The sequence below is a fragment of the Phyllobates terribilis genome, unplaced genomic scaffold (assembly GCF_046119375.1).
Source record: "Phyllobates terribilis strain yellow unplaced genomic scaffold, ASM4611937v1 Scaffold_3__8_contigs__length_932513732, whole genome shotgun sequence".
In the NCBI taxonomy this organism is placed as follows: Eukaryota; Metazoa; Chordata; class Amphibia; order Anura; family Dendrobatidae; genus Phyllobates; species Phyllobates terribilis.
In genome coordinates, this window is record NW_027362763.1 from 700,516,005 (window position 1) to 700,534,635 (window position 18,631).

An 18,631-nucleotide genomic window follows, 5' to 3' on the forward strand; every position below is an offset into this window, starting at 1 on the left:
GCGCCATTGCGCTATTTTAGGGGGCCAACCTCTGCCGTCAGGCAGGGACAGACTAGGGTCAGAGAATAGCTTTTCCTAGTCCGAAAAAGGACCTGTCAGATTCAGGTGTTTGTCTCCCTGGTTTGTACGTTAACTGTATGAGTGTGCTTTGGTAGTCATAACACCCAGCAATTCACAAGTTATCTCTTCTCCTTGTTCATAACTGCTAACTTACAATCTAGGAACAAACCCATTACCTTATCCGAATAGAATTCTGATATATCTATGTTATGACTTTAATCTTATGCAAACACACTATACTGCTCTCTAGTGGTAGCAAACTGACTGCATTTGAGTCTCCAAAATAGCAGAACTTTATGATTATTTCAATGATACGATCTCTATTAAAGACAATTCTCCATGCACATTTTGCAACCAAATACCCTGTACATGCAATAGATTGAAAATATAGCATTCTGGCAGTCTGTAGCCACCACTAGAGGGAGCTTAGGAGTATTTAATTTATTTGTTATTAGTCTTTATTTTTTTTCTGACTATGCAGAGGAATTAAAACTATGTATAAGAAAAACAAAGTTCTGACCATAATAAAGATCTAGAAAAAAATTAATCTCTGCGAAATGTTAAAATATTAAAAATATATATACGTTCAAATGTGGACATTCATTCTAAGTCTCAATTACTGCAACTCGGTTCCCATTCACTTCAAAGGAAGCTGAGCTACAGTACCTGAGAATGGCCACTACACAGTCTACGGAGCTGGGGTGTCCTAGCTCCAAACACTGTCTACTTGTGGCCAGTGGCGGTACTGCAAATAGCTGATGATTGGAGGTTCCGGCTGTCAGACCCCTACACATCTGATATTGATTATCTATCCATGAGTATCTAAAGCCTGGAAAACCCCTTTTAATATCTGCTAAAATAGGTTCAACAACGTGCATTGTCAAAGTGAACCTCTACTGAACTTCTTGGACTAATTATTTTGTTTTTATTATTTTGATTCCAGTCCAACTTGATAGCAATATGCTTGGGATAAAGACGAAGGTATTTAGTCCATAGTAGAGGAAGTTTGAGATTTCAATAAGACATCACTGCGATAGAAAGGTGTCCTTCCTTATCTTTCCTCTTGCCTTGACATATCCTGAGATTGGTGGCATAAGATGAGCAGCTCGTTAACAATAAAAGATTTTCTGATACTTTATCAGAAGATGTTTATCTGATATGTGTCCACCAAGTGGTCACGATGCGTATTGCAGCCTGTCAAACAGATTGTCGTAATGGTGTATTGAATCGGTATAATAAGAAATTAACAAAAAAATTATCAAAAGGTAATGGTTGATATTTCTGTAGCTTTAATGTCCCAAATATCAGCTAATAATGCTAATTACATATATTTATAAGTTTGCTATGCATGTAAATCCTGTAGTTGTGGAAAACTCAATCCCATAAAGCAAAAGTTTTGGATCAATTATATGATCTCAGCTTCAAGGGGTTGTCCAGGCTTGGGGTTCACTCTGTGTAACTGCAGACTTGTGAATCCTCACAGTGTGCAGTGTGCGCACTCTCAGGATTTTCCTAGAGCAGGCAGCTGCATGATGACAAGTATGCGGTTTGCATACGTGCCAACTAGGCGTGTGCTAGCTCGTTCTATACAAATGAATTATGCAAGACCGGACATGTCTAGTCAGAATGTGGCAGGAGGCATGCAAATCACATACTTACAGCATCATGATCACCCGCTCATGGTACTGCCACCGGAGAATCCTGACAGTGCGCACTGTACACGCTATGAGGATTCACAAGTCTGCAGTCAAATAAAGTGACTGCTGACTTGAACACCACGGCCGGACAACCCCTTAAAATGAAATTTTGATCTCATAGTTAAGTATGGAATGTATCTTAAGTGACCAAATGCAGCAGTCAATGGTGGATATTCTTAAAAATGAGGTGTATGGACATGCACCAAATGAATACAGCAACATGGAGATAATATGGCGTTTGCAAATTAGTGGCATCCCTCCAGAAGTGTGTAAGTTCCATACTGAGTCCATCTTTTTCGGCATTTTAATAGTTCTGGTGCAAAGTTCAGTGCAAATAATCCAACATGAATGTGTCCTAACTCCTAACATAATCCTAAATTCATCCCAATTTGTTACATTTAGTATCTAGTGTTCTCTGCGATCACCAGGCAGAGAAATCACATTTATGTTTTCCCTTGTAATATACCTATCTGTAATTTCATTCAAGGTTCATGAATATCTTCTCAATTTATTAAAAAAAAATGTAAATAATCACTTATAAAAAATAAAAAAATAAAGAAATGTAAAACATAATTTTTTTTACTTAGCTGGAAAAAAAAGAGAAGAAAGTGCTAAAATCTAGGAGTAAATCTGCTCTGGTATAAATATTATACCTTTCAAAAGACTAATCATTTTAGAAAGCAGTAAATACTCCATGTGCCGCCATATTGGTGCATCAGTGCAGTTCAATATTACACAGGTGTTTGATCTGCTAGAAACATTGTATAACTTCATCTGATGGTGGATGTCATTTTATTTTTTCTGTGCGATTTAATATTAGTCCAAGAGAAAAACTTTTGGCCCCGAGTCGTCAGAGTTTTCACCAGAATGTTGGTGTAAAACTGTTTTTTGAAATGTGAGTAGAGATGAGCGTTGTTCTACTCGAACTGTTCGCCAATCTCAAATTCGAGCTGTTTTGGGCGGTGTTCGAGCCGGTCGGCGAACACGAACAATTTGAGAAAAATTCGGCTGTTCGAGGTTATGTTCGATAACTGTTCGTGCACCAAAATCATAACTGGATTTTTTCTCAGTAATGATGAAAATTAATGTTAATACGCAGTTTGAGTGTACAGCGGGGCTGGGGGAGGGGCAGGGGATGGATCTCTGCAGGAACAATGAAGATCTCCATTTTTTTTTCTCTTTCCCGCATTTGTAGTGAGGAGGTGCAATCTGTCAGCCTATCAGCAGCGCACACACGGAGCGAAGTGCTTTTTTTCACACAAGCAAGGGCATGTGTGATTGGCAGTGTATGTCACATGTCCTTGCCCTATAAGACCAAGCCATTTTCCCCGTCGCCACCATTTTCTCACTGCTGCAGCTGCGTGTTAGACGGCACCGCTGTTGCTGTGTGCGCTATACCTTGTTAATTTCAAGCCAATTTTCGCACAAATATACAGATAGCTTGGGAGTAGGGAATAGTTGTGATTGCAGTCCTTTTAAGGACTAGGTTACAGCATTTCCTACGACTTTTATCAGGCAGGTCTGTGCTCTTAAATAGATAGATTGTGGGAGTAAAGACTAATTGTAATTGGAGTCCTTTTCAGGACTAGGTTACATCAGTTCCTATCAGTTTTTGCCAGGCAGGTCTGTGCCAGTGCTGTGCAAGTTTTTTTCACAGCATTTGGCTGAATCTAGCAAAGCTAATCCTTTTTGGCCTATTGCAGAGTGTGTTAGTCAGTGGAGTAGCCTATCTGTGTTGCAAGATATACCACCTGTGTATAGAATACCAATTTTTTTACTGCACCTAGTGAAGTAAAATCTTTTGGGCATAGCATCATTCTATTAGTCCATCTATACTGACCTCCATCAGGTTGCAAATTAAAAATAATTTTTTTCTGCATCTAGCTCTGAAAAAATATTTGGGCTTCTAGCAGTGTGTGGGACTTGGTCTATTAGTCCATCTATACTGACCTCCATCAGGTTGCAAATTAAAAATAATTTTTTTCTTCATTTAGCTCTGAAAAAATATTTGGGCTTCTAGCAGTGTGTGGGACTTGTTCTATTAGTCCTTCTATACTGACCTCCAGCAGGTTGCAAATTGAATATAATTTTTTTCTGCATCTAGCTCTGAAAAAATATTTGGGCTTCTAGCGGTGTGTGGGACTTGGTCTATTAGTCCATCTATACTGACCTCCATCAGGTTGCAAATTAAAAATAATTTTTTTCTGCATCTAGCTCTGAAAAAATATTTGGGCTTCTAGCGGTGTGTGGGACTTGGTCTATTAGTCCATCTATACTGACCTCCATCAGGTTGCAAATTAAAAATAATTTTTTTCTGCATCTAGCTCTGAAAAAATATTTGGGCTTCTAGCAGTGTGTGGGACTTGGTCTATTAGTCCATCTATACTGACCTCCATCAGGTTGCAAATTGAATAAAAAAATTTTCTGCATCTAGCTCTGAAAAAATATTTGGGCTTCTAGCGGTGTGTGGGACTTGGTCTATTAGTCCATCTATACTGACCTCCATCAGGTTGCAAATTAAAAATAATTTTTTTCTGCATCTAACCCAGCCAATAGTTTTGGCCTAATACCACAGTTTGGCCACTCAGCTCTGCTCGGTTACCATCCATTGTTTTTTTGTGCAAACAACTCCAGAGTTGTGAATTAGTTAACCACCAAAATGAGTGGAAAAAGGCCTGCTGCTGGTGGAAAGGGGAATAGGCGTGTTGGGAAGGGGAAAAAAGGTTGTGTCCGTGGGGTAGGTGCAGAAGAAAGACCATCTTCCAGCCAAACTAAAATGTCTACTTCTTTTAGCGGACAATGTGATAAGATCCCTTTCTTACGGCCACGCCAATCGCTACAAATTCCAGATGAGGCACAAAAACAGCAGGTGCTTCAACGGATATCAAGTGCTCCTTTAAGTGGGCTCTCCTCCACATCAACTTCAACATCACAAATACTCCAGTCCTCAAAGGTGTCACCCAAATCGCACTTGCTTCCTCACAGCTCCCAAATCTCCAGCTGCCCGTCTGAGTATGAGGTAGAACAGATGGTTGAGTCTGCAGAGCTGTTTACTCATACTATAGCCTGGGAATCAGAGGTCGACTCCAGCGCTTCTGTGAATCCAGACGAGGAAATGATCTGCACTGATGCCCAGAATCTTTATGAGTCGGATCCAGGACCAGACGCAGAAGGTTCTGACCATAATGTAGACCCTCATTCCCAAACTGTAACTCCTGTTGGTGGAGACAATGAGGAAGACGATGATAAGACTCAAATACCTGATTGGAGCGACAACTTTAGTTTTTTGTCAGGGCAGGAACAGGTTGGCTCTGAGGACGACGGGTGTGATAACGCACAGGGTGATGATGATGAGGTCGGAGATCCCACTTACTGTCAACCCACAGTCAGCCAAGAGATGAGGTCAGCAGAGGAGGTGGAGGAAGTAGAGGAGGAGGAGTTGTATGCGGAAGGGCTAACATCTGCAAGGTCCAGACGGTCGGCAGCACCAGGGCGGCAGGCATGTGAGGGTGGGGGAGATGATTTTACCAGGGCGCATGGTAGCAGCCAAACTAGTGAGGAAGGTGCAGGAGCCCAGGAAGAAGTGGAGGACGAACTGATGGAAGACTCATCAGATGAGGGAGACCTTGATCACATTTCTGTTGTGCGAGGTTGGAGGGAGAGGACAGAGGAAGGAAGCATGATTGTTACCTCGCCACCAACACAACAGGGACTTGGTGCTCCTGGATGCGCAACACACATGAGTGCCTTCTTGCTGCACTACCTGCAACATGACCCTCGAATTGTGAGAATTAGAAATAATCCTGACTACTGGGTTGCCACACTGTTAGATCCCCGGTACAAAAGTAAATTTGCAGAAATTATTCCTGCCATAGAAAGGGATGCACGCATGCAGGAGTATCAGCAGAGACTGTTGCAGAATCTTACATGTGCTTTTCCACAAAATACCAGTGGTGCACGTAGTGAATCTCACAGTTGCAACTTGCCAACCGTGGGACCGTCAAGTGTTCAGCACTCAAACCGTAACAGAACCACAGTATCTGCTGGTAACATCAATTTTGCGGAATCATTTCACCACTTTTTTAGCCCATCCTTTGCAAGGCCACAGGAGACAAGAAGTCTGACACATAGTCAACGCCTAGAGACGATGGTACAGGAGTATCTCCAAGTAAACATTGAAGCCACGACTGTGTCACTGGACCCTTGCTCTTTTTGGGCTTCCAATCTGGATAAATGGCCGGAGCTAGCCACTTACGCCTTGGAGATCTTGTCATGCCCCGCAGCCAGCGTTCTGTCTGAACGTGTGTTCAGCGCTGCTGGTGGTGTGCTGACAGATAAGCGCACGCGGCTCTCCACTGATAATGTAGACAGACTCACGTTCATAAAGATGAACAAATCATGGATCCGAAACGACTTTTCTACCCCTGTGTCATCCTGGGGAGAGTAAAAGCTTGATGATTGGTTAAAATCACCCTACCAACCGTTTTAAGCTTTCAAATTACTAATCATGTTTATCTGTATCTTGACTGGAAAATAATTTGGGCTTTGTAGCAGTGTGCAGCACTGATCCTATTAGGCCATCTATAATAAGCTTCACCAGATTTAAAATTAAAAATAATTTTTAGCTGCATCTAGCCCGGAAAATAATTTTGGGGCTCCGAGATGCGCAAGACACATAAGTGCCTTCTTGCTGCACTACCTGCAGCATGACCCTCATATTGTCAGAATTCGAAGTAATCATGACTACTGGGTTGCCACACTCTTAGATCCCCCAAACTTTTCGATCAACCTTTTCATTTTAATAAAGACCAAAAAAATGGTCATTTTTGAAATTATAAGCATTAGCAGGTTGTTAGAAACTGAAATCAAACAGTTTTCAACTCAAAACTTTATTCTAGGTGATGTTACATTTTCACATAGGACCCCTTGTTCGAAAGGAGATTCTGAACTCTCTCGTCCATTGAATTTGTCAGGTTTTGGATGGTTTCTGCTTCAATTGTTTTGCATGAGGACAGAATACCCTCCCAGAGCTGTTGCTTAGATGTGAACTGCCTCCCGCCATCATAGTCACTCCTTTTAATGATGCTCCAAAGGTTCTGAATGGGGTAGAGGTCAGGGGAGCATGGGGGTCACACCATAAGTTTGTCCCCTTTTATGCCCATATCAGCCAGAGATGCAGATGTTTTATGTGCAGCATGAGATGGTGCATTATCATGCAGAAAAATGATCTTGCTGTGAAATACACGGTTCTTCTTCTTGAACCATGGCAGGAAGTGCTGTTTGAGAAAATCCACATACATTATGGAGTTCATCTTTAGCGCCTTCAGGGATCCTAAAGGGGCCGACAATCTCTCTCCCCATGATTCTAGCCCAAAACATTACTCCACCTCCTCCTTGTTGGCGCTGTAGCCGTGTTTGCGTGGGGTGTCCATCAACCAGCCATCCTCCACTCCATTCATCTGGACCATCGAGCGCTGCACGGCACTCATCCGTGAACAAAATAGTTTTGAAATCAGTCTTCATGTAATGTTTGGCCCACTGGAGCCGTTTCTGCTTGTGTGAAGTGGATAGAGGAGGTCGACAGGATGGCGTATGCACAGCTGCAAACCTCTGAAGGACCCTGCATCTTGTTGTTCGGGGGACGTTGGAGGCACAAGCAGCTTCAAAAACTTGTCTGCTGCTATGACAAGGCTTTTTTGCCGTTGCTCTTTCAACCTGACGTAATTGCCTGTAGGAAAGAGTCCTCAATTTGCCCTTATCAGCACGCACACGTGTGTACTGTGAATCAGCTACATACTTCTTGATTGCCAAGACACTTCATCCTGATCATCGCACAATGTTGATTGTAGTCATGCCTTGACCTAAACACTCCACAATTTGTTGCTTCTCAGCAGCCGACACATCCTTTTTCTTTCCCATTTTGGCAGAAAATGTAGGCTGCTTAATAATGTGAGAGAGCCTTCTTAAGTAGTCTTGCCTTTCATTGGACACACCTGCCAAACTAATTAGCACAGGTGTCTGCAATTGCTTACAGTGATATAAAGAGCCCTGACACACATCACCATCAATGAGTTTAACTGACAAACAAACAAATTCTTCCCTTATCACTCCTAAACACTTTTTGCATAATAATTTGGAACGCAGTGTACATGTGCTTTTCCACAAAACACCAGTGGTTCACGTAGTGAATCTTACAGTTCTAACTTGCCAACCGTGGTCTGTATGGAATTGTTCAATAAAGGGCCCAAAATTAAGATAACATAGATGGGAGAGGTCTCTATGAATAGGAATTCCTAAGTATTTGATACCCTGTGAGGGCCAGGCAAAGGGAAAGTTGGACTGGATGGAATCCTATATGGATTTAGGGAGGGAGACATCGAGGGCCTCAGACTTCGCTGCATTGATTTTAAAATTTTACCATGTAACAAAGTGATCTATTTCAGCCATAACAGCAGGGATGGATATATGTGATTGAGTGATATATACTAGGACATCATCAGCAAATAGAGAGCACTTGTACTCGGTGCCTCCCACCTCAATCCACCTAATATTGGGGTTATGGCGAATTGATGAGAGCAGGTGCTCCGTCACTAGGATGTATAAGAGAGGGGACAGAGGACATCCCTGCCTTGTCCCATTGGTGATTGTGAAAGGTGATGAAAATGTTCTGACGCACCCCCTGGGCCTTGGGACACCCGGAGCCGGACCCTTTTTGGTGGATGCTGGTGGTTGTAGTCTTCGTGGCGGCGATCCGGTTCCGTGGCTCAGGGCGGTCAAACCAGTGGCGGAACTATTTATGTGGTTTTGATGTTTAAATGTCCGACTACGCCACCCGTGGATTGCGGTCAGAGTGAACCGCCGCTACAGGGCAGACCGCTAAGGCTGGTGTTGTGGGTGCAGCAGAGCGTAGCATAACTCCCCACGGGAGGAGTATAGCCTCAGGGCAGTGTATGCGGAGGATGGGGGTGATGGTGCAGGGCAGCAGCAGTAACGACACGGAGTCAGTGATGCAGTTCAGGGCCTTTACTCACAGTTCTTATTATCCAGACCACGTCTGCAGGTAACGGCTGCCCACGTCGTACTGTGCTCACCAGGTGAGGGGCTCAGACAACTCCCAGATAACTTTGGAGCGCTTCACAGGACCCCCTTTGTGTGTCCTTTGTCTGGCCTTTCTTACCAACACTTCTGTCCGGCTGCCTCGGGCCTCCTCTTGGTAAACTTGGTGCCAGTTTCCCTGACCCTATGTGGTGCCTTCCTAGCGGGTGGAGCAAGGGGCTGCGCCACATAAAATGTCAGAGCCTCCAGTTTCTAGCTGAGGGTCGTTTCCTGCCTCCACTAGTTCGGGGACCGGTCTCCCCCTTTGGCCTGACCCCTCCACGCAGGTGGATTCGGGCGTGCGGTGGCGACTCGCCCGTCCGCACCCCTGGGATCCCTTCATTCCTCGTTCCTGGAGCCTTCTCCGCTCCTCTTCCTTCCTTCTCCCTCTTGCAGGCCTGGGCCTCTGTTACTAGGCCCGCCTCCGGAGCAGAGCTCATGCAGAGCCCCTGCTCCCTGCCACTTCTGCTCAGACTTCTTTGCACTGAACTAAGATGGTGCCCACCTTTTATACTCCCTTCTCAATGCACCCAGGAACTGCTTCCTCCCTGCTCCTGCACTGCAGGGTTCCCCTTCCTCAGTGTTCCCTCCCCCCACTCCAGCCAGGGACAGGGACTGTCGTGCCCATCTCAGGGGCATATTGGTCGCCCTGCCCCACGGCAATGTGGTGTAATGCATGCAGGTGTCGGGTCCTGATCCACACTCCATCCTTATCTGAGAGTGAGATATCACACCTCTGGGTGAGGTGCAATACGTCTGTAGCAACCGAGCCCTCGGTGCTACAGTTCCATTTATCTTCAGCCTAGGTGACGTATTGTGATACAGGGCCGTGATTTTGGCTATAAAAGGGTCCCCTAGACCCCTACCCCAAGCTTTTTAAGAGAATCATATATGGCGTGCCAGGAGACTCTATGGAATGCTTTCTCAGCATCCAACGAGAGTATCTACTTACAAATTTTTAACTGCATCTAGCCCAGGAAATACTTTGTGCCTAGTAGCAGTGTCTGCTAGTCAGCGGATTATCCCGGCTGTTAAGCAAGCTACACCACCTGTAGTTTGGACACTTAATTTTTTCAAAGGAAATGCTTCGGGACCACGGGATACTTAGTGAAGAGCATCAGGAGGCACCCCAAGGCATAGGGGCTGGGACTGGCACTAGGATGCCTTGCGGTGGACAGCCGAGCTCGATCCTTATAAAAGCTTTTTAACTGCAGCAGCTTTAGTGGACGCTACTGGAGCTGGAATTACGCGGCTGCTGGCATGAGACTTGCCCTCCAATAGATCCTTGTAAATGGATTTAAAGTGTATTCATTCAAATTAGAGGGACAATTTAAATTAAAAAGCTTAGAGCTGCCTCCACCACAGGGGGGCTCTCTCGACCCACCAGCGGACAGGCACCAGTATTGGGAGAGGGGGGCTGGCCGTCAGGGTTCACCGCGGCTCTGGCACAAACCCGGCGACACGGAGGTGGCACGGGCAGGAGCGGACTGGCCGTCTCGGCTTCTCACTTTTTGGATTTTAGAAGGGCATGACATGCCTATATCTGTGTCTCCCCCTCCTTTTACTCCTCCACCTCTTTTCTTTTCGCATGACTATATGTACTTGTCACTTTTCCATGTGTTAGTTGTGTCTTCTGAGCAGTTTGTCAGCTTTTGGACACCTTTGAAGGTGTTTTCTATGTGTTTCTATGTGTTTTTGTTTGCCTGCCATTGGTTTTAACGGTGTTCGAAGGTGTTCGACGAACAGTTCGACGAACAGTTCGGCGAACACACGGGTGTTCGACGAACCGAACCGAACTCGAACACTACGGGGGTGGCTCAACACTAAATGTGATCATATTTTTTCCCAACTTTGTAAGTTCTGCAAAAATATGCTGACTTTTGGCAATTTTTACGCCAGTTTTGGGCGACTTTTTGAAAAGTAGTCGGAGCTCAGCGAAGAGGGGACGAGTCTGAGAGCAGACAGAAAACTTCATCTTAATTACGACAGGAATGTACTCCTGTTCTTGACTGTGTATATTCAAACGTGGCGGGCACCACCCTAATATTTAGAGGGGATCAACCCAAAGCATATAAATAGCCAATTGCAAAAGAAGAAGAGATATGCATAAATGGGGATCCCACCAAAAAATGATAAACACTGTAGTAATATCAAACCTTTATTAGTACATAAATATAGACAACAATGACCCAATAAAAACAATTAAAACAGCCAAAAATGGCCCCAAGAAAACAGCCTAAACTATGGGTGAATAGTCAGGCAAAAACCCATCCCTCACCAAACCAGCGCTTGGAACAATCACCAAAGGTCAATAAAGGGTGACGTTATCTGCGTGACAGCGTGGCAAATCAGGGATGTTCGTGGGCGGAGACGATTTTTTGGCGCGAACAAGACGGAACCCCGAACACGAACATGAATTTGAAATGCCGAACAAATTCGCTCAACACTAGTGGTGACGCCCGACAGGTGAAAATTGCGCTAAATTGATTTAGAGACATGTTCCTCCTGGTGAATTTGATACATCTTATGGCAGAGTGGTTTTCTTCAAGACTGGTAAGCAAATCTACAGTCTTGGTGACTTGGGACCGAAATGTCTCTTTGTATCGGAGCCATGCAGAGCGCAGAAGGGACCCATAGAATTTTATAGGCGCAAGATAAAAGTCTGAACAGGAGCATAGGTTCATGTACATGGGGTCTAACAATAATACTGACAATGGCAACCTGAATATTAAAGGAATACTTGGGGAATAAAAAAAAGACACTTTCCCAGGGTCAAGGAGGCGGAGCGTGACACAAGGATTTAAAGAACACCAAAGAGAAGTCTTAGACCCTTCCAATGCCAATTGAGTTGGAACTAGGAATGAGCGGACCCGTGGAAGTTCAGGTTCTGGTACCTGACCCGAATTTTATTCCAAAGTTCGGTTCGGGTACCAGAACTGTACCCTGAACCAGAACCCAAACTCGATTGAAAACAATGGAGATCCAAACTTTTGGCTGGAAAATACTCTCTCTCGATCTCTCCAACGGACTTCTCCCGGAACTCCGAACATTGCAGCGGACTTCCTGGAGAAGTCCATGTTCAGTGCTTGGTACTGGAACTGTCCGGTACGAACACCGAACTTTTTAAGTTGAGGTTCGCTCATCTCTAGTTCCAGCCAATCCTATTTTTTTTTTACAGTTTACGAAATTAAACCTTACCTTTGATTGGTTGCTGTAGGAAGCTAAGCCGAGTTTGATAAATCCTTTTGCAATAAGAAAATATTTTATCTTTCATCACATATAAGTAAAAAAAAAATATAAACTCAATTTGAAATATTCTCGAAAACAAAAATTAAAAATCCCCAAATTTGTCTGGTATGCGATATGTAGAGAAGACGGCTATATTTTACCTCTACCGTTTTTTTGAGGCAGCCATTTTTGTTATGTGATATCATAAAGCCGAAGTGAATTGCTAATCAATTTAAGCACTTCTTCTGTCACAGAACAAATGAGATTTATTTTGTAATAAGTCTCAATGCACTTCAGCTTTCCAATGCCTTAAATAACATCAAAAATAAATACTCCATCTGGACTCTTGAGAAGAAAATACATGCATCTCCCCCGCTGCACTATAAATTAATTTTCCAGTCCACAGTGTGCAAGTACAGAAATATTTTATTTACTGTGTCTGCGTCTTTTATCCATTTAGCAATTTTGGTATGTGGGATCTGACCGGCTGCTCATGAAATAAACAACAGGTTACGCAGTGAATGATACGGAGGGCTCTAAAAATATCTGTAATACTAGAAAATAATATAATACTAGCAACAAACGTTACAGCAAGAACATATAACGATGCAAACAATAAGAAAATAGTACAATACAAAGGTAAAAAAATAATAAGTGCAAAATAATAAGAAATTGATACAAAATGCTAAAAGTAACAATACAGTATTTTTACTTTTAGCATTTTGTATCTAATATTATTTCATGATTATTTACTATTCTTATTTTTCATATGACATAAGTCATACAGGAAAATCACAGAATAAAAACGTTAATAAACAATTGATACAAAATAATACAAAATGAATAATAAATATTAAACACGCAAATTTAATAATACAAAAATTATCACAGGCACAAAATAATACAAATAATAAATATCATACAAAATAATAGTAAAATAACCACAACAATAATAATAAATAATGATACCTAATAATAATAATAATAATAATAATGTCATAGAAAATATCTAGAAATAAAGGCACTAAATTATAAATAATAAATAAATACAATAAATAAAATAATAAATAAAAATATCTAAAAATAAAAGCACACAATAATAAAATAATATCATACCAAATAATAGTAAAATAACCACAGGAATAATAATAAATAATTATGCAGAATAATAATAATAATAATAATAATAATAATAATAATAAAAATGCCATACAAAATATCTAGAAATAAAAGCACTAAATTATAAATAATAAATACAATAGATAAATAAAAATAAATAATAAATAAAAATATCTAAAAATAAAAGCACCAAATAATAAAAAAATATCATACAAAATAATAGTAAAATAACTACAGCAATAATAATTATGCCCAATAATAATAAGAATGCCATAACAATAATAAAATGTTATTGCTAATAAATGAATAATTATAGGAAATAGGATTAAAAATATGAAACAATAAAATAAAGCATTGTAGACAATAAAGATGTATTTTTCTATATTTCCTCTTAGCTTTACATAGCCCAAGCATTGTGCTGAAAAATTTGCAATCTTTTTATATCTAAAAACAAACAAACATGGCTTTGGGATACTCTATCAGGAGATGTTTATGCTGTATGCATCTACTAGTTTTATTCAACCGTATTGAACCTGTAATGATGGCCATACTGGACGGCCACCAGCTCTTACATTTTCTACTTTGACAATTCAAGGCATCTGAATGTCATTGTTGTTTTCTTTCAGAACCAAAAGGAATAAAGCCGCCACTCGTAGAGGGAATCAATAGCACTGTCATGAAGATCACTTGGTCTGCTCCTGTAAAGCTTAATGGTCCTTCACCATTTTACCAGCTGGAGAGGATAGAGCCATCACTGACCATACAGGACAAGACAACCTTCATCAAAGGCGTTCGCTTTCCAGGACATGGCTACTTCAGATTCTCGCCATCTTCTTTACCGGAGAACACATATTTCACAGGTAATATTGTTTTAGCTTTTTTCTAAAAAATAGTCTTCTCTGAATTCTCAACAATAATCAACAATGATTGACTTTCTTAACAAGTGTTTGGAGCTCAAGGTGAAATTAGTGGTTGTAGACCCTGAAGAAAGCTATTACAGTGACAAAAAATGGCAAGCTAGGTTGTACCTGGACCCACGTTGCCGATCAAGAGAGAATGAAGTGTTTCTAATTTAGGGAATCATTAGTGGTTCTAATTTGTGATCGCGTTCAATCCCACTGATCATCTCAAGGAATGAGCTATTTAATGAAGGTAGACCCCCGTCATTGTTTAGGAGACTCCACACTGTACATTTGGTTGTTGGTGTCCTGGATATTACAGTTCATCATGGTCTTTGTGTCCCATTCAAGTAAAATTAAATTGAGCTGAAGATAGAACCAAGACAGCCCAAGCGAAAAACACTGGTGGCAGAGGGGCCTGGGTGCTGGGAGTCAGACTCCAGCCAGATATTGATCTTTTTTGTGATTTTCTTCGATTTGCTATATATACCTCTTCTCCTAAAATGCTTAAGTTTTAAAGAATCCCAGGACCTGAGCTCTGTTAATAGTCCTAATTTTCATTAGAGCTGAAATATTGCATTGTGACATGGGGGGATAGAGTATCCCCAAGTTTTTGTGTTTTTTTTGAGGGGGGATCACTTTAAACTGGAGTGCTGCAGTTTGATGTCTAGACACTCAGATCAATAGATAGATAGATAAAGTAGATAGATATATAGATAGAGATAGATAGATAGATAGATAGATAGATAGATAGATAGATAGATGAAATAGACATAAAAACTTAGATAGATGTGTAGGACAGATATGTGCTATATAGATACACATACAGTCATGGCCCAAAGTGTTGGCACCCTTAAAATTGTTCCAGAAAATGAAGTATTTCTCCCAGAAACTTATTGCAATTACACAAGTTTTGTTCTACACATGTTTTTTTTCCTTTGTGTGTATTGGAACAACACAAAAAAAAAAAAAGAAAAAAAAGGTAAATTGGACATAATTTCACACAAAATCCCAAAAATGGACTGGACAAAATTGTTGCCACCTTTCCAAAATTGTGGGTAAATCACTTTGTTTCAAGCATGTGATGCTCAATAAAACTCACCTGTGGCAAATTACAGGTGTGGACAATATGAAAATCACACCTGAAAGCAGTTAAAAAGAGAAGTTGACTCAGTCTTTGCATTGTGTGTTTGTGTGTAACACACTAAGAATGGAGAACAGAAAGAGGAGAAGAGAACTGTCTGAGGACTTGAGAAACAAACTTCTTGAACAATATCAACAATCTCAGGGTTACAAGTCCATCTGCAGAGATTTTGATGTTCATTCGTATACAGTGCGCAACATAATCATGGCCAACACCTTTGGCTATGACTGTAGATAGATAGATAGATAGATAGATAGATAGATAGATAGATAGATAGATAGATAGATAGATAGATAGATAGATAGATAGTTTCAATTTATCTCTCTAAGATACATAATGAGACAAATAAAAAAATAAAATAGACATAAAGCAGATGGATAGAACATCAATAGGTAGATTCTTAGATAAAAAAGTGAGATAGAAAGATGAAATAGACATAAAATAGATGCTAAAATACATAGTTAAACACTGTAAGATATTAGATGGAACTAGGCTAATAGATAGATACTGAGATATAGTAGTTAAAACTGTAGCAATAGGAAATTCAATATAGATATATATTATGTGACCTCCTGAATTCTGGATGTCACACACGATTTGATTCTCCCTAGTGCTGGATATCAGTGATCTATAAGACAATGTCCTTTTATTTTAACACGTCTTCAACTTTCAAATTATTTTTGACCTGAAACTTTTCTAATCAGACGTCCAGAATTGCCGCACAGGTAATGTGATGAAATATGGGGCTGGTGCTCTCTTCATGCTCGGCTATGAATGATGCACGTAATCAAGATTTATTATGTCTTTGAATTCTAATTGCCTGTTATGAATCACAGTTAATCACAATCAATGTGCAGTTAATGCAAAGTTCATTTAAACATATGTATTTCCTCTACATTTCCACTTCTGCCGTATAGGTGATGGCCAGTATTATTGTAGGCTTCCTATAAGGCAGGCGATGGGTTTCTCAATACCTATAGTTCTTTGTTTATATAGTAGAGAATATCAGTCGGGGTATTACAATTTATAAAACTCATGACCTTGATCAATGAACCTGAGATGGTAGAAGATGCAAAGAGCGTCTCTGTCTGGAGGACCCATAGTGTCTGTCATCACATAGAAAACTGATTTATTTTAATGGCCACCATGTAATGCCACTGTGGCGCCCCTGAGGGTTCAGTCGCCACAGGGGTACTGCACCTCAGTTTGAGGTGTGGTATCTCCTCTTCCAGGTAAGGATGGAGCATCACTCAGGACCCCACTTCAACACTCAACACTACACCACTTCTGTCCTGTAGGGGGCCTAAATGCACCAGGGTGCTGCCCCGGGCCGGGATAGAGGAGATGCGGTGAACCAAAGATAGGGGGAACCATGTAGTGGGTGAGGGTGGAGGACACACTTTTAGGAAACACTTATTGATTCATATTTAATCTACGGCCATCTTAAGTTCAAGGTCTTTGATTGAGGGTCTTCTGTCAGGGTCCAGCAAGAGGCTGTAGCTGGAGGAAGGTTCGCGGTCCACGTACTCTGGCCTTGAGACAAGGAGCAGGTCAGAGTTAACCACTGTCTCTACCCGGTCAAGGTCCTGACCTAAGAAGGCCTGGAGGGGAGCGGAGGAGATAGGCTCCACAGGCAAAAGGATCCCTGGGGATACGGACGGAGCGGAGTCGCCACCTGTATTCATTATTCTGGCCTAGTCAGAGGGATTCCTGCTGCAAAAGGGGTGACCGGCCCCCGACATCTGACTTTGTCACTTCACGTCTCAGTCAGAAAAGCCCGGAGGCTTAGTGGATCCCAGGGGGATACGGATGGAGCGGCCTACGCCACCTGTATCTCTTACACTGCGTTTATCCAGTGGGACCCGGCCTTACACCACGTTCATACCACACACAGTCAGGAGAAGACTTAGTGGGAGAACTTACCTAGGAGAGGAACACACACCAGAGGGGTCTCGACAGGTGCTCCTGATCTACCTGGGAAGTGCTGAACCCCCTTCCTGGTGGCCGCAGTACGCCGTGTGTAGCAGAGGGAAGCTTTGCGGCTAAAGTTCATCTGAATGTGAGTAAAAACCCTGGATGACTTCACACACCGCCTCAGCCTGTTATTTCCTGCGCGGCACTGCACCCACCATCCCTTCTCTCACTCCCCTGAGGCCTGCTCCTCCTGTGGGGAGCCGTCGCATCTTAGCTGCCCATAACACCAGCCTCAGTGGACTGTTGCAGCGCTGGTGGCCCTCACCAGACACCACAGGTGGCGTAGTCGAAATACCACTCATCCTAGAAGAAGCCCATTATTATTTTCATGTGACAGCCCTGGGCACGGAACTGGTCTAGGCCACTACTGCATCCCCTCAACATCAGCAAGAGGCCCGGCTCCAAGTAACCCAATCGCTCAGGGAGGGCGTCGCACCACATTTCCCCTTTGATGGTGCTGTTGGCAACCAAACATGTGTTTATGTATTTTCAAACTAATTTAAAGGGTAATTCCCAAAATAAGTTATCCCCCATGTTTATGGGATAACATGTTGATGCCTGTAGGTTTGAACAGTGTGACCTCCAGCAATCCAGAGATTGGGGTTCTAGAATATCAAGAATGGAGCTCTGCGGCACCATTCTCCATTCATTGTCTATGGGACTGCTGCTTACAACACTCAGATTTTTCCAGCAGTCCCATGGAAAATGAATGGAGCAGAGATGAAGGATTCACTCCTCATTAAGGATGTGGCTGCAGAGCTCCATTCTCGGGATTCCAGAGCTTTGATTGCTTGGAGTGGCAGATGATGGGTCCCAACAACCTGCAAGTGAACCATTATCCTGAGACCAGGGGGATAACTTTTTTTTTTAAAGGAATAACTCTTTAGGGTGATGATAGCTGGGGTATCTTGTACTAGGACACCCTGCAATCAATTTATTTTAGAGGGACCTACAGTTAGGTCCATATATACAGTATTTGGACAGAGACAACATTTTTCTAATTTTGGTTCTAGACATTACCACAATGAATTTTAAACAAAACAATTCAGATGCAGTTGACGTTCAGACTTTCAGCTCTCATTTGAGGGTATCCACATTTAAATTGGATGAAGGGTTTAGGAGTTTCAGCTCCTTAACATGTGCCACTCTGTTTTTAAAGGGACCAAAAGTAACTGGACAGATTAAATAATTGTAAATAAAATGCTCATTTCTAGTACTTGGTTGAAAACCCTTTGTTGGCAATGACTGCCTGAAGTCTTGAACTCATGGACATCACCAGACACTGTGTTTCCTCCTTTTGATGCTCTACCAGGCCTTCACTGCAGTGGTTTTCAGTTGCTGTTTGTTTGTGGGCCTTTCTGTCTGAAGTTTAGTCTTTAACAAGTGAAATGCATGCTCAATTGTGTTGAGATCAG

At 42.0% G+C, this 18,631-nt stretch overlaps 1 protein-coding gene across 1 annotated transcript in view; it reads left to right on the forward strand.

The window, feature by feature from the left end:
* Positions 1 to 14,085, forward strand: part of USH2A (usherin) — a 461,796-nt gene extending 447,711 nt beyond the window's left edge. The window contains exon 21 of the mRNA XM_073673580.1: positions 13,786 to 14,085. Within this exon, the coding sequence (XP_073529681.1) occupies positions 13,786 to 14,085 (300 nt within the window). The remainder of the gene's footprint in view (positions 1 to 13,785) is intronic.
* Positions 14,086 to 18,631: the final 4,546 nt, after the last annotated feature.